Source organism: Pseudomyrmex gracilis, unplaced genomic scaffold (assembly GCF_002006095.1).
Source record: "Pseudomyrmex gracilis isolate BER0280 unplaced genomic scaffold, ASM200609v1 scaffold_48, whole genome shotgun sequence".
NCBI classification, from domain to species: domain Eukaryota; kingdom Metazoa; phylum Arthropoda; class Insecta; order Hymenoptera; family Formicidae; genus Pseudomyrmex; species Pseudomyrmex gracilis.
In genome coordinates this window covers 439,676-460,888 of record NW_018020632.1, presented here as the reverse complement: position 1 = coordinate 460,888, position 21,213 = coordinate 439,676, and the positions used below count along the sequence as shown (strand labels likewise).

Below are 21,213 nucleotides of genomic sequence, written 5' to 3'. Positions count from 1 at the left end.
TATATATATATATATATATATATATATATATATATATATATATATATATATAATCTGTAATATTTTATATCATTTCGTTTGTATATCTTCGACTTTGTGTGTTACAAAAAAAATTAAACGTTTATTTCTTAAAAATAATTAATATTTTGAGGGATATAAAATATATAAACACATATCTGACTCTCTCTGTGTGTCCACCTGTTCCATAAAAAAGGCCTTCCTCTCTACGTGTGTATATAATAAATTATGTATCTGAAGTGATCTATATAAATGACCGTAAATGAATCTAAAAAGCAAAAAATTGACGATAGAAGAAGATTAGAAATGTATATGAGGATGAGAAATACGTTCAAGGATGGTAATACATATATATTAATGAAACAATATTTATCATTAACTTAATTATAAGAATATTACATATAACGTATATTTATGTAATTGTAATGCCATTCAGAAAAATCTGTATATTATATATTAACAATATTTTAATATGTATATATATATATATATATATACATACAATATATATATATACATATATATATACATACATACACTATTTATACATGATCTCTATAGTTTTAATGTCTGTAATTTTTTCCCCCCAAAAAAACAAAAAAAACAAAAATGCACACAAAGTAAAATTATTTTATATCACGCGAACTGTCATCTCATAACGGTTCATTATTTCTCATTTAACTACAATGCGATAACGAAAATTCGATTCGGAATATGACCAGATAAAATAAAATATAATCTCAAGCTCTCTCCCTATCTTTTTACTCGAATAAGAGTAAACATACATACAAATTTAACGATCTATGACTATTGCACGCTTACCTTTCTTTCTTCTAGTTACATACAATGATGTAATAATTTAAGTGATGTACTTCAAGGTGTGCAGACAGATCGATGGAGAATATTGATAAAATATGCATTTCACTTAAATTCATATAAATTATATACTCTTTATATGGTTGTTCGTTATTACGCTGACGCATCGAAATAGATAAATTTCATGTTGGCTTTGTCGTTCAATGGCAATGTGTGTTTAATTGAATAAAACAGAATTGGGATCCTCATTGTCGAGCTGTTTTACATGCCTCAAGACATCTTTCTTCGTAATTACACCCAAGAGCCGCCTGCACAGAAAATAACATCGTTAGAAAATCACTCGGAAAGAGAGAGAGAAAAAAAATTATATAAAATTGTTCACGCGCACGTACCCGTTGTGTGTAACGAGAGTTTGACGTAATCCTAATTTTCTAAACATATCAACTACAGTTTCCATAGGAGTCTGATCTGTGATAGTGATCGGAGCCATATCTAAGATCTTCTTCAGCTTCAAAGGCGGAGGCGAATGACTTTGGATATTGTTTCCGTTAGTGAATATAACCAACGATTGTCTGCTAATATCTTCGATCATTCTTTTGGCATTGGCGATGGCAAGATTTAGATCTCGCCGTAAAACAAAACCAACAAGATACTGAGATTCTTTAGAAACTATTACGGGGAAGCCATTGTGCTCCGTTTCTTTCAGCAAGTTCTCTACATCCTCGACCGTCATCGAGTCCTGAGTAAGGACGTGAAGAGCCTCGTTTCGTCTGTAAAGATAAAAACAAAAAAATATATATATAAGTAAACACAAAATATACACACACATTGACAAAAGAAATATACATATCGATTTGCTTACTTGGGCTGCATGACATCTGCCGCCAGAGTTGTATGCTGGAATTCATCTTTACTGTCCAGAAACGGATAGCCGTTCAGACCGATATGAGCGTCGTAGATACCCTGTTTTCCGAGAGCATCGCCGACCCATTTGCTCGCCATAGCCGCGGCCATCAAAGGTACGATGTAACGCACGCCGCCCGTTAATTCGAACATAATAACCACCAAGGAAACAGTCATTCTGGTTACACCGCCGAGAACAGCGGCGGCCCCGACCATCGCGTACAAACCGGGTGTGATACAGTCGACACCCGTAGAACACTCCTCACTGAACATCCATATGTGGGGATAATTGTAGGCAAGTTGTTCCATTCCTATGCCCACGATACGGCCAACAATCGCTCCCAGACACAGGGACGGAATGAATAAACCGCACGGTACTTTCATGCCGAACGTGAATATCGTCATGATGAGTTTTAATATCAACGCAAGCACGAGCAGCCATATGGCATTGTAGACTCCTGGACCAGCTGCGGCAATCTCGATGGCAGATTTGACAGCGGTAAAGTTTCTATTGTAGTCACTGTTTTTTGGAGAGAAGATAGAGAATTTTTATGTGTGTTTTTTTTTTTGTTCTTAACTACGCGTAATTAACGTCAAAATTAATTTTAATCAAATTAACTAACCATAGCATATCCACATTTGATACTCCACACTGGCTGAACAGCAAGTAAATGAGCTGACTCGTATTCATTCTTGTATATGGATTGGGGTATCCGATTACCGCTGTTACCACTGTTACGATTAACACTTCGGTAACGGGATATTGTCCTAACTTCGAAGTTTTACGATATCGACACCAAAATAAGTTCGCTTTGATAAATAACGTTGCTATTATTCCCTGTCGAAAAGATGCTTTTGTAAACATTTGTTTTTTTTTTTGTTTAACAGACACAAATTCGCACGACCGTGTAAAGAAAAGTTCGCTTACCCCAATTATTCCGAGCATGACGAAGGGAATCAATTCAAAGAATATCCACGGTTTATTATATTGTACATAAAACAATACTGAGTGTTCATTTCCAAACGGATTTATGGAACGTAAGACAAAAGCAGCTATCAAAGCGCAGAAGAATGATCGCCACAGAGTTTTTAAAGGAAAGTAATAACTGACCTGAAATTTATAACATTTTTCTGTTGTACGCAAGTACACACTCAAATGCACGTATTTTGTTCCAAACGAGATAGAGATTTTTAATTAAAAATAAAAATAAAAAAATACAAGAAATATTACCTCTTCTAAGCTAAATAAAACACCGCCAATTGGAGCTCCAAAAGCGACGGAAACTCCGGCCGCGGCCGCGGCAGACAAGATTTCTCTCTTCTTCGCCTCGTTCCTACCGTATTTTGGAAATAGATAAGAAAATATATTTCCTATGCAGCACGCAATGTGCACCATAGGTCCTTCTTTTCCTAAACTTAAGCCTGCCGATACGGAGAGGATCAGACCTACTGATTTTATAATCAGCGTCCATTTACCCAAGTAACCACGGATAATAAAGCCGCTCAAGATCGTTTTTATCTGGGAAAAATTAATATCAATGTAATATACAAAATAGAGAAATATGTAAATCGCGCAAGAGAGTGATTTACCTCGGGTATACCGGAACCACAGGCATACGGTGCAAACATTCGCACCAGAGATGCGGAAAGAGCTGCAAACAGAAGGGCCCATGCTGTGTAAAATAAATACGAAATTGTATACGGCCCCGCGCCCTCTTTTGACTGATCGAATACCTCGGGCCACGTCCGCCACTGCAAGAACATTACACGACACGTGCGATAATTAGGAAAAAAAAAAAAAAAAAAAAAAAACAAATTAAATCTAACAAATCTGTAAAATTTTTCAATCGCAGAGAATCGTATCCACCTGCGAACAATTTCCTCCGTCGAACGTTGTCTCGTTATAGCTCCAACAACATTGTTCCTTGTTGAGCCAAAAGGCTTGCGGACAGATACCGAATTTGAGATCTGTCATCCAGGAAGCGCCGATATCTATAACACCAGCCGCCACACCCGTGAAAAGTCCGACTAGTAAAACACATAGCCATCCCGACCAGGCGTCGTGAGCACCCTTGATCAGACCGCAAATGGAATCGTGTTTCTTCTTCACGATGTAACGATGTCGCATCCGATCTCGCGCGATGTCCCGCTGCCAGTCGATAGTATGAAAGTCATCATACTGTCCGATGCCGGGTATGTCATCAGAATCAACTGAAACTATCAAGATGAATTACCATTCCTAACGGGAGAATAAGCGAAAATTTCACATCTCGAGAAAAAAAAACAACAACGAACGCTCGATCTCTCTTTTGTTATCTTTCAGTGTGCGCATGAAGAAAAAAGAAAAACTCTAGCTCAAATTTTATAAGAAAAAAAAAACTATTCACAAAACGAATAAAATTATCTGTAAAAAAAATCAACGATCTCACAAGAAACTCGAAGCGTTCTTGTAAAATGTTTAATTAGATGGAAAAAAAAACGCAGTAAGACTAATGTTATCTGCGATCTAATCAAAATAGATCAAAACATCAACACGTCTATATCAAAATCATTTCTCACAACTATGTTTTTTTTTTTTATTATTTAACTAGTTAATTAAATCGGCGTTACTTGTTTTATTAACTTACACATCTTTGTCTTGCGTTATGACAACAAGCCCCGATTGCTAAGAAATTTGATTCAACTTTTTATCTCTTGTATCACTGGACAGACGTCAGAGCGGATGAGAGCTGATCAACAACCATCCCTCATGTTTCTTATCGGTCCTCGATCGGAAAGAGATAACACGTTTTGACGATAATTTCGAAACACGGTTTATATCGAACCAACCAATACAAAAAGCTAAGCAAATTTGAGTGAAAAAATGCGCGTGTTACACAAATAAAACTTTGAACGAAACTTGAATCCACGTGCACACTTTTGCACTTGGCATGTACGTTAAAAAAAATCAGATCTATCTGATATCACAATTTGATGTATCGGTACAACTATATATATATGTATTTTTTTATATATTATTTTATATAATATTGATATAAAAAACTGAAACTTTTGAATAAACTTACTATGAGACGATGTATCATCAATGCGAATCATGTGGTCTGACAATACGTTGCTATCCGAATGATGATGATGGTGATTGATATCCAGCATGTCTTCGTCACTACTTAAATTTGTCTCGCGTCTTACAGACCCGGTTCGTAATCGTACATCTTCTGTATTTGCGATGTCGCCATACTTAATGTTCTGCAAATTTTAATATCTTTCGTCCACGTCGGCCACGTCAGAAAAAACCACATCTTTCTAATCGTCACAATAAAATTACTTTTTAATCACAAAATAAACACCAAGAATAAAGTCAACAAAAAAAAAAAAACAAAAAAAAACTAAAAACTGTTAAACAAAGTGCAGATAATTTTTGTATCGGTAACGAGACGTGTGTGAAAATAAAACAAAAATAAAAAACACAATAAAACACGGGATTACTAAAAAAAAAGAAATAGAGACCAAATTGCACACATGTTAGAAATTTACGTTTACACAAGTTTGCAATTTTCAAAAAGACAAGAAGATGCAGATTGAAAGCAGCGTGTCATACCTTAGCATCGACCGAATGATATGTTGTAACCGCATTTGCATTTGATTGAGGAATTGTCGAGTTAAAGGACGTTCCCTTTAGTGGAAACTTCTCCATGGCATCGTGACAATCTAATTTTCACACAATTAAAATTTATTAAATTTTACTTTGGAAAAAAACAAAAACTAAATTTAATCATTAAGAAAAAACTATACGCGCTGTTGACGTGGAGAAGAAGAATCCCCGAGGCTGTGTAATGTCATATACCGCGATATACCGGAGCGTTTGCAGATCTATCATTAATATGTTATTTAATCACCTTTGCCGATAATCCTATCTAATTCCGCTAATAAAGGCTGTACAAATAAATTAATTTATGACGCGATAAAAGTACAACTTGATATTTTCATCATCAATGTGACATCATGTGTTACAAAAAGTACCACGTACTTAAAACATGTGTATAAGTTTTCACACGTTGACACAAACAAAGTTTGTTAAAAAACAAAATTATTTTCTATCTATCACAAGTTGTCAAGTTTCTTGATATGTAAATGCATCTTCTTGTGCAAAGTACATTTTGTCAAAACACACACACACACTACATGCTAGCTATAACTGACAGTAACGATAAACCGAGAGAGGATACAGAAAAAAAATTTTGAACACAAAACAAAAACAAAGTAAAAAAAAAAAAAATATATATATATATATATACATATGTATATATATGTATACAGTGCAAAACAGTGACTGGCACCATATGACACCACTTTCTCCTATCGTGCAAACTGCGCGGAACGATGTCGCGATTAAAATTTTCTTCCTCGCGGAAGAGTCCAATTCCGGAAACACACGCTGACGCAGTCGGATAAAAATTGCGTGCATTTATATATACACACTCTAGAGCTCTTATATATACAATACTTCCAAGATTATAATTAATCATCGCGCAACGCGTTCCGTTTCCCCCGTGCGCGAGGTTACCTTTGGGATCTGTGCGGTACATGCTGGCGAGAACAACACGCAACTGGCAAAATTACTTACCATTTTTTTTATAAATAAAACGCGTCCCCCAGAGGTTTTATCTGCGGGCGTCGATCACCATGCCGCGGATTGATTTTAATCGCGGGGGATTTTGACGTGCCCAACGATAATAATACTTGTGATCGCGGAGCTATCTCTCTCTCGTCACCGTTGTCTGTCTGTCTGTCCGTGTTTGGTTTGGTGCATATATGGCTCAAAGGACCGTTTCAAGCTAGTCCATACGCCATTCTAAGTCTTTAAAAATCGTGACACAGGTCCTAAACCGTGGTTTGGGTACAAGCCACGGAGTTGTACGTTCGTTAAAATTAATGATAAACCGAAAAAGTCGGTGTAAAAACACCGAGAATTGTCCAAAAATATCTAAGCGTAACTACGCACATCCAACCGGTATGGCTGATGCAACACCAATTAATGTCTGTCCGTGTGTTATCTCATCCACGGATCACGAGCGTGCGATCCGGAACAACCGGGGGACGTTGGAAAAGTCGCGTCGTGCGCGCGCGATCCGGACGACGACCGAATCGACGATTCGAGAACGAAAAATCGCCGACCTTGCCGGATTGGTCTTGTCTGTCCGACCGAGAGAGAACGAGAGACGTTTCCGAGACGCGAACGAGAAAATGTTCAATTAAAGAAAATTAGCTGCGTTCGGAAACCAATCGCAAAGCGACGAGTTTCGTTGCCGAACGCAACCGTTTCTCTCGAAGCTCATTCGCCGACGCGCACGTCGATTCGATATCTCGACAATATCGCGATATCGCGCGATTCGATACGTTCGTTTTCGACGGGATAGTTTATGGCGGACACCGAGGCGGAAACGACGACGTTCGAATTTCTTCGCACTTCTCGCGATTATTATCTCGCGTTTCGCGCGCAATTCCCGGTGGCACGTGTGTGTGTGTGTGTGTGTGGCGAAGTGTCGCATGTTTGTGATACAAAATTAGCGCAGCGCGTTCGCTAGTAATGAAATTATATCGCGGTCGTCCGCGCCTTTTCGCGAAACGCGTCCGAGAAAAAATGTGTCGCGCGCGCGCGCGCGCGTTGCTGTAGCGATTACGCGTTTTTAAGAAACACAGGAATGTGTAACAAAGAACGATGTGAAAACCATATGTTGATGTGTGTGAAGAAGACGATTGTCAGCAGCATCAAATCCTCTTGCAACCGCGTGCGACATTACTACGGAGCAGGATGAAGTGTCGCATCAAGTAAACACATCTTCTTATTGTTAGATCATCATTTGCTGCTGTTAGAATCGAATATTATTAAATTGCTATGTATGTTTCGCGTTTTTTTACAGACGTGTGGATACCGCGAGCTGTCGCGTCGATTTCATGTGTTTCAAGAATTAAAACGACCGATTTGTGAACTCAGGGAAGAAGAACAGAAAGGTGTAGTGGAAAATATAAAAATTTGCAACTTCCCACACAACATACACGTCTCCTTTTTTTTATCATTCGTTTGCTGCTATTTGCTTTTATTTTGTGAAAAAAGACTACGCACATATGCATATACAACAACGTACAGATATATTACAAAGTATAAAAATTATGTAAATTATTATTTAAAATTGGTTTGACAGTCACAAATATTATACATGTATATATGTCTGAGAAGTTGCACTTCAAGAAGTCTATTTTTTACCGTTTTATTACAATTTTTTAATTTAATTTATCAAAATGTGTTACAATTTTCAAGTTTTACAATTTTCCAAGTTTTACAATTTGCCAAGTTTTTTACATATACGTTGATAAAATTGAATACATACAATAATAAATACAAACCGTATATGACAATATTTCTGGCAAAATTACACTTATTGTATGCTACACTTCATCGCACGTTAAAAATTCTCGATGTAAATTTCATTTACTGATGTTTTACAATTCGAATTCTTTCTTTATTGAAGTCTTGTTGATAGTTTTTACATACAATAAATGTAATTTAACATAAATGAAAATTTAATCTTACATTTACATGCATACGCAGTGATTGATATCAATCAGTGCATTTGCATTTTTCCTAATTTTTAAACCTATTATATAACCTACCTACCCTTAAACTATCTTAAAAGTTAAACTAGCCTTATTAATCAGGATTAAGGCTGCACGGCACATGCCTTGATCCTAATTTTACAGTTTTATTTCCTACCTACTCGATTAAACAAATTTCCTACCTACCCGGCCTAACATATTTTCTACAAGCGTTTGTAGATCCCTACCTACATTGTTTTAGAAAGATTTAATACCTATCAATATTGCAGATCCCTACCTACACGTGTTTGGAAAGTTTTTAAAACCTAACAATATTTTACGCGAGGGGAGCAATTGTTTTAAAAATAATAAGTATTATTTTAGATATATTTTAGTTTCCCGCGTTTGAAATTTTTTATATTTTATGATTTTTAAAGAAAACACCCATCCGATAAAAGCATACCAAGCATACAAATAGATGAGATAGAATATGAAAAAAGAAAAATATATATTTAAATACATATATTTCAAATATATATTCAAATATATATTTTTGCAAAGATTAATTAGAAAAAGAATAAATGTAGAGAATAGATATAAAAAAAGAAGTCTTCAAAAAAAGATTCTATATCGGTTCTTTAAGAGAAATTGATATAGAAATATATAAAAGTGGATGTAGAAAATAGATAAGAAAGAACATAAGTCTTCAAAAACAAATTCTATATCGGTTCTTTATGAGAAATTGATATAGAAATATATAAAAGTTGATGTAGAAAATAGATAAGAAAGAACATAAGTCTTCAAAAACAAATCCTATATCGGTTCTTTAAGAGAAATTGATATAGAATTATAAAAGTAGATGCAGAAAATATAGATAAATAAAAATAAAAAAAAAATATACATATATATAGATAAATACAGATATGGATAAATATATCAGAAAATTAAAAAAAAATTAAAAAAAACACATACAATATATGAAAATGTCATCAAAAAAAATATATATTAAAAAATCAGTGCGATTTACTACTTATGCAGAATAATTTATTCTTCTCAAAAATTTTTATTAGAGAATATAAAAAAGATAATGAATTATTTAATTTTAAATTATTATTTTTCTGGGAAACAATCCTTTAGATATGCTCAAATTCTATACCTAGGCATACATAATAATTTTGTATGAGATTGAGAAGATCTCATATATGATTGTATTTAATTAAAAACATTATCAGATATAGAATATGTTCATATATAAAAAATTTTCTTTCTACAATAATATATTATATAAAAGAAACTGTTTTAGAAAAATTTAACTTACTATATTTAAAATTTCTTAGTTATATAACTGTATATAAGAATTTTAATTTGTTTGTTTAAAATATAATAGAAATTTGAAGATAATGTGTACAAAAGAGCAACTTTTCTAAAAGTGAATTTCTTATGTGAGAAGAATAAATTATTTAAGAAAATATAATGTACCGTTGCGCGTAGTCCCTCGGCGTCCATCGACGTATCTTCGACTCCAGTCCCACGTAGCAATCAGGAACCTACCTTTACTGTCCCACGATGCGACGAGTGCGCGCCCACGACGAGATGACCGTAGTCCCACGACGCGGGACCACGTTTAACCTTACCGGTGGCCCCGTTGCTGTAATGTTACGCGAAAACCGCGAAATCGCGAATGACTCTAATTTTACTTTGAAAAAAGTTGATAGATAAAATTAAGACAAAAGAATGTGAAAAATAACGCGGAATAAATAACGTTATTTTAAAAGATAGAATATAAGAATAATAATAATGAAATGAAAAGTATAATGATATAGAATTTTATTCGCGACTCTATACTTTATGTTTAAATATAAAAAATGTGTAGAGAGTAAATGTGTAGGGTAAATGTAGGGTAAATGAAAAGGATAGAAGAATAAATTGAGGAATCTTACTTTTCAATATTTTCTCTTTTTTTTTCTTTTTTTTTCCTTTTTTTCTTTTTTTTTCTTTTTTTTTGATAAAGGAAGGGTATAGATAGGTGGTATGTATAAAACAAATATATATATATATATATATAAAATTAGTAATAAGTGATCAAAATAAGTAATCAAAAAGCACGAAATATAATATACAATTTTACTATATAATTTTTAGAATATTCTGAAATACGTCGCGTGGATTTTACACAAAACTCACTATTGAAATTCAAAAAGTTTTATTATTGATTGTTTAGTTAGAACGGAACGAAATTTGCGGTTTTAATTATAATAGTAATAATTTGCATACTTTTTACGCAAAACAGATTGCTTCAACGAAGCACCAGTTCGCAATTATCTTGCGAAAATGATTTATCGGAAACGGAACGAAAGACGAAATAAATCGGAAAAACAACGTCAAAAGTACATGTAAAACTTCGATATCTAAATTCAAAAATCTAAATAATGTTAAAGTAAAACGCGATCAAAATTATATAAAAGTTTCTTTCTCGATATACTTTTCGAAAATCATGTCTCAAAAGATTTATAATTTTTCTGTAGAAATACTCGCGAAAACTTCATTCTTTCTTTCTCTATAATCTCGATATTAATATAGATTAAAATCAAAAAAGAAAATCTAGAAAAGAAGAAATAGAAGAAATAGAAAAATCACGAAAACTAAAACCGCGTACACGACCGCGATCGCGTGATTTCCTCGCAACTTGCGAGGTCCAGGGCGTCAGTTTTGACGCAAGGCGAATTAAATATTTGCAATTTGTTGAAAAAGTGAATCGTCGAGAAATAACACAGTCATCAATAAATAAACCATTGCAAAAGGAGCAGTTAGTATATCTTTGAAAATATTATATGTAGTATCTCAAGAACTGTATTTCTCTTTAATTATATTCTAATTCCAATTGGTATTTAAATATATGTATATATGTATATAAAACACGAAAAATATATAAATTTCTACTTTAAGAATATAAAAATATTTTATTTGTATTTCTCGACGCTTCTGAAGGATGAATATGCAAGAAAGAACTATGTATCGCACTGATTTAGAAGAAGAACCCATCACCTACCCTAAAGATGTACTCACGTGCGCTGGCCACTTACTGCGACGACACCAATCTGTAACAAAATAAAAATTCTATCGTTAGATTCAGAACTTTGAAGAAAATTAAAATGGACTTTAATATTTTTATGTATAACATATATAATATTATAAACAGTAAATATACCTTCGTGCCAGCATTTTATTGCCCGAACCGGCTCCTCCGGTACCGGAAACACCGCCGTCAGGAATACCATCAGCGTCACCAAAAGTCCAAAGGAATATAATTGTCCGGATTGTATCTTCTTTTTGGCACTCGATCACTTTCACACGCGCACACACGATTAAGTGATTTTCTTTCTATTTTTTGTTTTAAAGTTACTTTTGACAATATATTAAACGTTATACTTCACGATGAAAAATTTCACGTATATCAAACTATTATCTTGCTGTTTCGAGATTTATTTTTTTTTGTAAAATAAAATATTTTAAGTATATAAAGCAATGTATTGCGATTACACGTAACTCACATTCCTTTGTTATATGTATGTTATAGCATAATATGTGGAAATGTAATTTTTATTTGAATTTTACAGAGAATTTTACAACAACAACCAGACTCTTTGAAATCAAGTCAACGAGAACTATTGAATGTGAAAAAAAAAATCTATAATGTTTATTCACCTCCGCACTCTTCTCAATGACAGTTAAGATGACAATGGTACCTCTTGCACCCAAACTGTCAGAGAGAAGAATTCGGAAATGAATAAAAAGTTACAGATTTATTATCGCGATTCTCTTAATAGAGAAATTATTAACGAGAAACTCTAATTTGTAAGATATTAAAACCGTATTGCAAAATTCTTCCGATAAAATTGAAATAAAAAAGTATATGTTCCAATTTATGTTATACACAATATGTAACAAAGAAATGATTGTCGTTAGAACGTGAATCGATATATCGCTTTATGTATTGAAATCATTATTTTACAAAAACAAAGAAATTACGAAGCGGAAGACTAATAATTTATATTCGCGAAATATTTAATCGCGACGCACGCGCGATATATTCGCAATAAAGAAATTGTATGTTAAAATTAACAAAGAAAGAAATTCACGAAATATTACGTGCGAAAAAAGTTGTAATAACGAAAAAAAGAAAAATTTTTAGTCGCGCGCAACCCGACGACACGTCCGTCACTCTCGAGAGATCGACGATATCTGAGGCTACGCGCTGCGCTGTGAGCAAGCGCGATAGAGTTTTCCACTGCGCGCGCGCATCCCCCGCTATGCGCTTTTGGATTTTCTTTCACGTCGCGGGCCCACAGTTGCGTAGTAGGACTAGAGGGGGTTGAACAGTTTTCCGAGCGTCAAAACAACAAAAAAAAGCTCACCAGTCGGAAAAACACCTCAGCCGTGGGACGCAACACGCTTTATTTTTCACATGCGTATTAAATTTAACATTTATTAAACTTCTCCGTCCTCTTTTTCCACGAGGTTCAGTATAATTTTCTAAATTCATTACAATCCGCGTCATATTCCTTCATTTACTCTTGTTCGATTTATTTTGTTATTCGCGAAAAATCAATTTGCATTTATCTCACGCGCTTTTTGATTTTCCTTCGCGTTGCAAAAGAATCTCGGGGAAGAGAAGTGGAATTCTCTCTCGAGCGTCAAAACAAACGTTCGCCGTTAGAAAAACAACTGGGCTGTTGAAAATACGCATAATATTGTTCACGTTTCGTTATTAAAATGTAAAAGAATATTATTAAAATTCTTTCTTTGGGTTTGCAAAATTAAAATGCGGAGGAAGTCTTCGCAGCAATGTGCCGCGAGATCGAAATGAAACGTTACGTTTTATTATCCAAATGTGAATAACGTGAAAATAAAAACCGAAACACTCGTTCGAGCGAATGTTTTACACAATTATTTATTTTTCGCGCCTTCGGAGAGGTCAACCCTCGACCTTTCGACCTTCTTTGGAACTCGGTTTAGTTGATGTGCGCGAAACGTGGACATCGCGGCGCTCGAGAACGAGAAAACAGGAACATTTTTCTTCCGTTTCTAGGAATTTTGTTTCGTTGCCGGAGTTGCCGGCTTGCGACAAATTACTCGGCAGTATTTGCCTCGTATTTTGAACGAGCGAAGAGTGGAGTTCGAACGCGAGAAAATGATCAAATTGACGCGTGACATCAGTCTTGAAAATTACACGCTGATCTTGCCGTCGGTCGCGGTTGGAAATGTCGGACAATTGTCGGTCGATTTGCTCGTTGCGAATCTTAACCTCGAGAAAATCGGTCAGATTTTCAGCACGGCGTTCGTGCCCATCGTCGGCGCGAACGCTTACGACGAAAAATCGAACGAGCTCGTCACGGCGATTGACATTTACGCCGGGACCGAGGAGCAAAGAATTGTCGTGGTGCAAATTCGTTCGCCGTACGTGGCCGACCTAACCGAATTCTTCGAGGAGCTGAAGCAATTTGTCATTGACAGAAAAATAGCCAAGGTAAAACTTGTTGATCTTGTCAATGGCGAAGACCGCGTTTGTGACGTTCCTTATGTTACAGGTAATTGTTCTGGCCAGTTCTTACGACTACGAGAGGAGAGAAATCCAACCGAATCCTCTCAAGTTGAGATACGTCGCCTCGTCTGAGATACAGGCCGAAAGTGGTAAACTTTTTGACGATCTCAATTGGATTCCGCACAAATCTAATAAGAACGACAGCGACACCGGTGTGGAAGAAAGATTACGGATACCGGGCGGTGGATTTGCAAAGAGTATCTTTAACTTCTTGTCCGACGCCAAGATTCCTTGCGCCGTGTTGTTTAAATTTTGCTCCGAAGGAGACAATACTTCGGACGCGTTGCTTCTGGTGCATTACTTGGATCAGTGGATAGATGTGTTGGGAACACGTCGCAAAAGTGTCACCTGGAAATTTCCACCGTCTTGGAAACACTTGTTCGGACGGCCACCTCCACGCGGCATGTACTGAGCGCTTCGCCGCGTATTCTGTCGATCTTGCGAACAACAATTTTGTTACAGTTTATAAAAATTTACATCTGACACGTAGATCAGTGCATATTTGTTATTTTAAAATAGAAAAGAAGAATATTTAATTTCACGTACAAGTTTATTAAATACAAAAATAACAGTATATTTACATGTAAAAAGGTAATATTTGTTTAAGTCTCATATATGTGATAATGCGTTCTTTGTTTTTTCTCACTCTTCACACCGAACGTATCTCATAAATAATTTTATAACAAAAACTTGGATGTTTGAATATTTTTGCTTAAATATTCACTTTATTTTCTATAAGTTTTTTTTTACGCTAGAAGTTTGTGTTTCGCAGAAAATGCTGTGTAACACACAAAAGTAGCTAAGAACGCGGCCAAGAATTCGGAATTCACCCAGGGACCGAGATAGGCACCGGGATTGTTGAGAACAAGCACACCAAGAGGATTCACGCTGTCGGGATCTTCTCCGTTTCTTATTGCTTTGCGCACAGCGGCGTATTTCTCTTCATCGTACAGTTTTATATAGTAATCACCAGATCTTGCTTTCTTCACATCTTCCGTCCAAGATATCTATAACAATTACAAGTATTATATTTGTCTTCAAAATGGTTTGAGAAGAAACGTGCGAACTATGTAACAAATATGTTTTTTAATTGAAGTTTTCAACCATTCAACAAGCAATCTGTTTGTTTCAAACTAGTGAACAGTATTTTACGTTAATTGATCAAAGAGAAATTACCTGATATTTATTGTCGGCGCTCAGTCTCACCGCTGGCAGGGTCTTGCCCTCGACTTCGGCGTAGAGACTGATTCCCTTGACGCCGTTGCTGCACTTCAACGTGAACTGCATGGTGAAGGCGACGTTCGTGAGAACCGTCGCGTCTTCCGTCACGTACGACGAAGTGGTGAACTCGGGCTTCTGACAGGTCTCGGCGACAACCGCGGCGATTACGCCCGCTAACGCGCACAAGAAGATGATCTTATTCATAATGCGAGTTATATTCGTGACAACAGCTGTAACAAATTGTTGACCGTCTGTGACGGAAGTTGGTCGAAAAGTACACTCTCCGGGTTATTCCAACCTCCAACAACGTGTGCGCTCGCGATTCCAAATAACTCCAACCGGTCAACCGTTTGTCAAAGTAACGAGCCACGTCAGTAAGATTGGCGTGTTCTTGTTCCTACCTAGTCCCGCTATCTGGTGAGCAACCTCGTATTCACGGCGGCACCAATTGAAACGCAGCCACTGATAAAGCAAGGTTTGACAGGTGTCAAACTGTCAACTCGATATGAGAATGCGGGTGGATACACTTGTATATGAATGCATTGTCGAATAATAGGAGAAGAATTTGTTTGGCAACGCACGATTTGTTTTTTTTTAAACAGCAACAATGCACGACGCTTACGAGGAAACGTCTATATTAAATATTACTGTACAAATCGAATCTATGGCCGCTTACGGTGAGTAAACAATTCTAAATTGGTTATATCATAATCGCATTACACTTCTCTATCAGGGTAGGTAAAAATAATAATATTTATTCAATGTGTATTTTAATTGTTTTCAGATGACAATCTATTGATAGGCACGCGAGAGGGTCATCTTCTTATGTATAATGTCCCGTCGGTGTTTGATGACAGCCACAAACTGGAATTATTGCGACATAGCAAAAATTTTAACAAGAAACGTATCAATCAGATAGATGTTGTGCCGGAATATAATTTATTGATCATCTTAACAGGTAACCGTAATGAGAATTGATACACGCTGCAATATAATTGTAGGATTTTTTGTAATAACATTGTATAAAATAACAAAACATTTCAGATAATATTGTATGTATTCACGATTTGAATTCGCCAAACTTTCAACAAATAAGCCAGTTATCAAAGACTCGCGGTGCCACTCTGTTTACTATGGATGTTCAGTCAACTGAGAGTCTGACCGGAGAGAAGAACACCGTAGTGCGACTGTGCGTTGCCGTTAAGCGTAAATTGCAGTTGTATTATTGGAAGGGGAAGAAGTTTGAGGAATTCAAAGATTTTGAGTTAACCGTGCCTGATATACCTCGTCATTTGTCATGGTATAATAACACATACGCTAGAACATCACACAATCTTTTATTTATATTTTTTTTCAAGATCAGTTCTTTTTTAATTAATTACTTTTAAATTAAAATTTATTAAGGTGTGGTGAAACATTAATATTGGGTTTTCGCGGATTGTCTTATACAATTTTTGATCTGAACGGTAAGACCAAGGAACTCTTTCCCACTGGCAAGTCTCCGGAACCAAGTATCACGAAATTATCAGACAATTCTTTTGTATTGGGAAAGGATTCTCAGTCATTTATCATGGATACAAAAGGAGAACTGGTGCAACACAATCCCGTAAAGTGGTCTGACACACCTAATGCAATAAGTATGGGCTTTATTTTGTTCATTGTTTTTTTTCTATAACATATAACTATTAATTGAATAAAATTTTGTAATGTTATTTTTCAGCGTGGGATGAACCTTATTTACTTGGTATTGTGCACGACAGATTGGAGGTGTACACTCTCGAGGGATGTCTGCATATTCAGACAATAAAGGATCTAAATAAGGCCAGGCTTATATATCGATGTAAACAAGGGAAGGTCTTTGTGGCATCCATTAGTCAGATATGGTGTGTCAAAGCGGTTGATGTAACTTTGCAGATTAGAACTCTACTGGAACAAAATCAATTTCAGTTGGCGTTAAAATTAACCGTACGATCAAATTTTTTAATATTTTGTTCAATGAAAATTCTTGATTTGTATCTTAATGTGAAAGTAATGTTGTACACGAACGTTTCGTTACACGTGTAATTTCAGAATTTGTCGGATATAACGGACGAGGAGAAGGTCAAACAAACGTACAAAATACAAACGTTGTACGCGCACCATTTGTTTTACAACAAACGATTCCAAGAAGCAATGGATCTGTTCTTGCAACTAGGAACTGATCCGTACGAGGTGATCAGATTGTTTCCGGATTTGGTCACACCGTCGGCCAATGCCAACGAGCTCAGCGAACCAACGCCCAGTCTGCCGAAACTGCAAGATCATGATTTGGAGAAAGGTTTACGCGCGCTGATAGTTTTTCTGACCGAAGTTAGACATAAATTAATGGCGAAAGACAAAGAGCTTGCTAAAGAGAAGAACGAAATAAATGGAGAAAAGAATTTGACTGCGGTAGCTACGGAACAGCTTCTGAAGATTATAGACACCACACTCTTAAAATGCTATCTGCAGGTAAAACACGAAAACGCGTGCATGTACGAAACAAATTTCTCGCGAGCGTAACACGAACGTTCTAAGTAGTAAAATTTGGATTTTGTCTCTCGCAGACCACCGATGCTTTGGTAGCACCTTTACTCAGACTGAATCACTGTCACTTGGCAGAGGCTGAGAAAACTTTGCTAATGCATCAGAAGTATCCGGAACTTATTATACTTTATCAAACCAAAGGGCAACACAAGAAAGCGCTGGAACTACTCGAGAAGCACGCGAAAGAAAACGATTCTAGTCTGAAAGGCACCGAAAGAACAATACAGTATTTGCAACATCTCGGCAAGGATCACATGGATTTGATTCTGAAGTTTGCTGGATGGGTTTTAACGGAGGATCCTGAACAAGGCTTGAGAATATTTATGGAAGATATACAGGTGCCCCCCCCGCACAGAATTCTTTCTGGTTTTAGTCACATGTCAGACTTGTGTGCATGTATTTTTGTTTTGCTCACAGGAAGTTGAACATTTGCCCAGACCAAAGATATTGGATTACCTTCTTCGTTTTCACAAAGACTTGGTGATACAGTACCTGGAACACGTGGTACACGTTTGGGAAGACACCAATCCGTTATTCCACAATGTGTTGATACATCAGTACAAGGAAAAATGTCTGGCCTCCATGAATCAAAACGCAACGCCGGCGGAAAAGGAAACCTCGCAACACATTCGGCAGAAGTTGCAACAGTTTTTGGAGAAATCGCCGTATTACACGCCAGAAACGATATTGGTGCACTTCCCGTTCGACAGTTTATTCGAGGAGCGTGCGATTATACTTGGCCGACTCGGTCGTCATCAGCAAGCTATATCGATATACGTCAGTCTTCTGAACGATATACCGCGTGCAATACAATATTGTCAAAATGTATATACTAGATATCAAAGTAAGTGAAGTTATAAAATATTCATTGTTTATCGCGAATATGGTCAAGATAACGCAATTAGTTTAACGTTTCAAGATCAAGATCGCGCGGAGAAACAAAAACAAACGGACAATGCGGACGAGGTTTACGTTTTGCTGATTCAGCAATTGTTGAAACCTGACAACGAGGGGGTTTTAATGGCCGGTAAATGTCGAATGCAAAAACAATTATTTATTATACTTTTAAATAAATCAGCTTCGAGAATTATATTTTTTTTACACACGTTCCTTGGTCAATCAAGGTTGTAGTCCGGAGATACAAAGAACGACACAACCGGATTTGGAGATGGCTCTGCGATTGTTGGAGGAACACGCTTCGAAGATAAACCCCATGAAGGCGTTGGAGGTTTTGCCAGATTCCGTTCCCATAGGTAGAATAAAACACTTTCTGGAAGTTAGTTTGCAAAACAATCTGAACGCGAGACGGAGAACGCAGGTTCTCAAGGGATTGCTTTACGCGGAACATTTGCAAGTGCAGGAACAGCGAATGCATTACGAGTCTCAGAACGTTCTCATGACGGAGTTCAACATATGTCCGGTTTGTAAGAAGCGATTCGGAAATCAAAGGTTTGTAAGCGAGAGAATTTTCTTTACAAAAGTAAATTAACTTTTCGAAACGTCACACACATTTTTATTGCAAAAATTTATTTGCAGTAAAAAATTAATTCGAACAATTATTGCGAGCTATGTTTTCTTTCAGCGCTTTTGCGAGATATCCCAATGGCGATATAGTGCATTATTCGTGTCAAGATCGCAAGAGCTAAAAAGCGGGGCGAGTGTACGCAAAATTGTACACGAGGTCTTTGAGATTGTACATACAGTTAATATGACACGCTTTTTGACATATAGATACGTACACAGTTGGATTTCAAGAAGAAAAATACAAAGATGTCTAATTGCCCGAAGAATCCGATTGCTCTCTCAAGCGAGAATTGTCGTTAGATTATTTCTTTTTTTTTTTATTGTATACTTCTCTTGTTGTGAGAAACAACAAGTGTAAATAAAATCTATGAATACTCTACTGTCGCACGTGTGTAAGTTATCTCGAAATAATTCGCACGCTTTCGTTCGAAGCGCTCGGTTTAATAAATAAATAAAAAAAAAAAAAAACAAACAAATCAAAACCCCAAATTTACACAAACGAAAGATTTGAAGAAGAGAGCGTGTGTGTGTGTGTGTGTGTGTGTGTGTGTGTTTCCGATTTAAATTCCGCGAGTTATCGATGCCCGAGACGCGCGATTGGCTACGCGATCGCGCGCGTGACGTTCGAAGGTTGACGCTCAGTCAGAGACTCTTCTCCGGTAACTCGCGTTTGTTTGTTTGTTTTTTTTCGCTAAAACGAATCTCTTCGCACGGCAGGTTGCTCCCGCCCGCGAAAGAGAGAAACACAGCGTGCGTTGCATAAATCTGCATAATAATGAGAGAAAGAGTTGCTTGTGAGTGCATCCGAACCCGAGGGGTAACGCGCGGGATGAGATCGGGGCGTGCCCGCGGTCCAGAGAATACGAGTAAACAGTAAGCGATGATGTCACAAGCAAATCTTGTATTCCTACGCCGCGCCGAACGGAGTAAAGGCACAGGTACGTGTGCAATTTTGATCCACGTCGACGATTTTTAAAGTCAAGCAATTTTTGTTATTCGTTTTTTTATTATTGCGCGTACGCATCGCACAAGCGAAACGAATTTTGATACAACACGAGATCTCTGACGTGATTTTTTGTCAACAAAAAATTGCCCAAGTGCGAAACTGTTTAAACCCAATTTAAACAATTGATTTATCCCCTCCCCCCCTTCCCCACAATGTTGGGTCAAATCGGAAAAGTTCAAAGGTAAGGACGTCTTGTAAAAATTAATTTTTACAATTCAATCGGTCACGCTTTTTTGTCTCACACCGTTACACATCCTACAACATTTTCGTGTAACTCGTGAGAGGAAACGCCGACAAAAAGTTTTTTTTTTTATACATAGCGCGGATTTGCAAAATTTTCCGCGGAAGAGCATCGGCGGACGCGTGGAGATAAAACTTTTTTTGCGAGAAACGTGGCGAGAAATAGCGGATAGACTCCTCGTCTCGTCCCGCTTTTTCCAATTTTCCGCGCGAGCGTAAAACGGGGCGCCGCTTTATGCGCGAAGGGACTAGCTGCTGCGCGACGGCGTAGTCGCCGCGCGCCGACGTTCAGTCGGTTGCGCGCCGGTCGAGTGTGCGGACGGGTGGGCACGAGTGTCGGATACGTAATTTGGTGGTTTTTTTTTGGTGTACACACCGGGCAAAAGAGAGAAGAGATTTTTATGCGAGTTGCGAGACGGGACGGTGCCGCGGGGTGTCCTTACGTGAGGGTAAGTAAACCACATTGTGCCGGTCGGGAGTATAAAACGCACGGAAACGAAACGAGCCGCCGCCGCCGCCGCCACGGTGACGGGTGGATGTAGTGTAGGATAAAAATGGCGTGCGCGCCGCCTTTTAGCATTGCCGAACGAGGCACTGTGCGAGCGGCACGTAGCCGGGGTTTCTTTCCGTCGTGCCGAAAGTATCGGCGTTCACGTGCCGCAATGAGTCACGTCGTCAATAACGTCCGTTGTCATTACGGTTCTGTGTCATGGATCGGCGTCGC

At 37.1% G+C, this 21,213-nt stretch overlaps 5 protein-coding genes across 19 annotated transcripts in view; 3 read left to right on the top strand and 2 right to left on the bottom strand.

Annotated features, from left to right (window-relative positions):
- Positions 1 to 48: 48 nt before the first annotated feature.
- LOC109853442 (H(+)/Cl(-) exchange transporter 3) lies at positions 49 to 6,965 on the bottom strand. Of its 9 annotated transcripts, XR_002250115.1 has the most exons (12): positions 5,530 to 5,949; positions 5,336 to 5,445; positions 4,803 to 4,983; positions 3,605 to 3,954; positions 3,328 to 3,489; positions 2,969 to 3,256; positions 2,666 to 2,848; positions 2,361 to 2,575; positions 1,697 to 2,257; positions 1,227 to 1,604; positions 841 to 1,142; positions 49 to 286 (listed from the first exon to the last, which is right to left on the bottom strand). XR_002250115.1 is itself a non-coding variant. In XM_020425582.1 (11 exons), the coding sequence occupies exons 2-11, from the start codon at positions 5,429 to 5,431 to the stop codon at positions 1,052 to 1,054; spliced, it is 2,505 nt and encodes an 834-aa protein (XP_020281171.1). In that variant the 5' UTR covers positions 5,432 to 5,445; positions 6,362 to 6,965; the 3' UTR covers positions 539 to 1,051. The 9 variants fall into 9 exon arrangements, 8 of the variants coding, with proteins under 8 accessions (XP_020281171.1, XP_020281169.1, XP_020281167.1 ...); XM_020425582.1 differs by lacking the exons at positions 49 to 286; positions 5,530 to 5,949 and adding an exon at positions 6,362 to 6,965 and having other exon boundaries at positions 539 to 1,142; XM_020425580.1 differs by lacking the exons at positions 49 to 286; positions 5,530 to 5,949 and adding an exon at positions 6,302 to 6,329 and having other exon boundaries at positions 539 to 1,142.
- Positions 6,966 to 13,429: 6,464 nt separating this feature from the next.
- LOC109853428 (proteasome assembly chaperone 2) lies at positions 13,430 to 14,451 on the top strand. Its single transcript, XM_020425564.1, has 2 exons — positions 13,430 to 13,858; positions 13,920 to 14,451. The coding sequence occupies exons 1-2, from the start codon at positions 13,523 to 13,525 to the stop codon at positions 14,343 to 14,345; spliced, it is 762 nt and encodes a 253-aa protein (XP_020281153.1). The 5' UTR covers positions 13,430 to 13,522; the 3' UTR covers positions 14,346 to 14,451.
- A 172-nt stretch (positions 14,452 to 14,623) lies between these two features.
- Positions 14,624 to 15,474, bottom strand: LOC109853452 (translocon-associated protein subunit delta). Its single transcript, XM_020425599.1, has 2 exons — positions 15,110 to 15,474; positions 14,624 to 14,940 (listed from the first exon to the last, which is right to left on the bottom strand). Exons 1-2 carry the CDS (start codon positions 15,356 to 15,358, stop codon positions 14,680 to 14,682), a joined length of 510 nt encoding a protein of 169 aa, XP_020281188.1. The 5' UTR covers positions 15,359 to 15,474; the 3' UTR covers positions 14,624 to 14,679.
- A 125-nt stretch (positions 15,475 to 15,599) lies between these two features.
- Positions 15,600 to 19,682, top strand: LOC109853450 (vam6/Vps39-like protein). Of its 2 annotated transcripts, XM_020425597.1 has the most exons (11): positions 15,600 to 15,831; positions 15,939 to 16,112; positions 16,199 to 16,454; positions 16,559 to 16,791; positions 16,875 to 17,119; positions 17,225 to 17,644; positions 17,740 to 18,057; positions 18,137 to 18,563; positions 18,639 to 18,746; positions 18,844 to 19,168; positions 19,302 to 19,682. In XM_020425597.1, exons 1-11 carry the CDS (start codon positions 15,762 to 15,764, stop codon positions 19,363 to 19,365), a joined length of 2,640 nt encoding a protein of 879 aa, XP_020281186.1. In that variant the 5' UTR covers positions 15,600 to 15,761; the 3' UTR covers positions 19,366 to 19,682. The 2 variants fall into 2 exon arrangements, with proteins under 2 accessions (XP_020281186.1, XP_020281187.1); XM_020425598.1 differs by lacking the exons at positions 18,844 to 19,168; positions 19,302 to 19,682 and having other exon boundaries at positions 18,625 to 18,704.
- Positions 19,683 to 20,794: 1,112 nt separating this feature from the next.
- Positions 20,795 to 21,213, top strand: part of LOC109853478 (spectrin beta chain) — a 35,177-nt gene continuing 34,758 nt past the window's right edge. For all 6 annotated transcript variants that reach the window (XM_020425641.1, XM_020425639.1, XM_020425640.1 and 3 more), the window contains exon 1: positions 20,795 to 20,938. The gene's annotated coding sequence lies outside the window, so the exon portion shown is untranslated. The remainder of the gene's footprint in view (positions 20,939 to 21,213) is intronic.

Excerpts from the sequence above, each read along its gene's own strand:
- LOC109853428 (XM_020425564.1), top strand. The coding sequence starts at position 13,523 with ATGATCAAATTGACGCGTGACATCAGTCTTGAAAATTACACGCTGATC. Across the intron at positions 13,859-13,919 it reads TTGACAGAAAAATAGCCAAG|GTAATTGTTCTGGCCAGTTC; the intron begins GTAAAACTTGTT and ends CTTATGTTACAG.
- LOC109853450 (XM_020425597.1), top strand. The coding sequence starts at position 15,762 with ATGCACGACGCTTACGAGGAAACGTCTATATTAAATATTACTGTACAA. Across the intron at positions 18,058-18,136 it reads TATTTATGGAAGATATACAG|GAAGTTGAACATTTGCCCAG; the intron begins GTGCCCCCCCCG and ends TTTTGCTCACAG. Across the intron at positions 18,747-18,843 it reads CGAGGGGGTTTTAATGGCCG|GTTGTAGTCCGGAGATACAA; the intron begins GTAAATGTCGAA and ends TGGTCAATCAAG.
- LOC109853452 (XM_020425599.1), bottom strand. The coding sequence starts at position 15,358 with ATGAATAAGATCATCTTCTTGTGCGCGTTAGCGGGCGTAATCGCCGCG. Across the intron at positions 14,941-15,109 it reads GCGCCGACAATAAATATCAG|ATATCTTGGACGGAAGATGT; the intron begins GTAATTTCTCTT and ends TAATTGTTATAG.
- LOC109853442 (XM_020425578.1), bottom strand. The coding sequence starts at position 5,614 with ATGATAGATCTGCAAACGCTCCGGTATATCGCGGTATATGACATTACA. Across the intron at positions 2,849-2,968 it reads TTTTATTTAGCTTAGAAGAG|GTCAGTTATTACTTTCCTTT; the intron begins GTAATATTTCTT and ends TATAAATTTCAG. Across the intron at positions 1,143-1,226 it reads ACTCTCGTTACACACAACGG|GCGGCTCTTGGGTGTAATTA; the intron begins GTACGTGCGCGT and ends TTTTCTGTGCAG.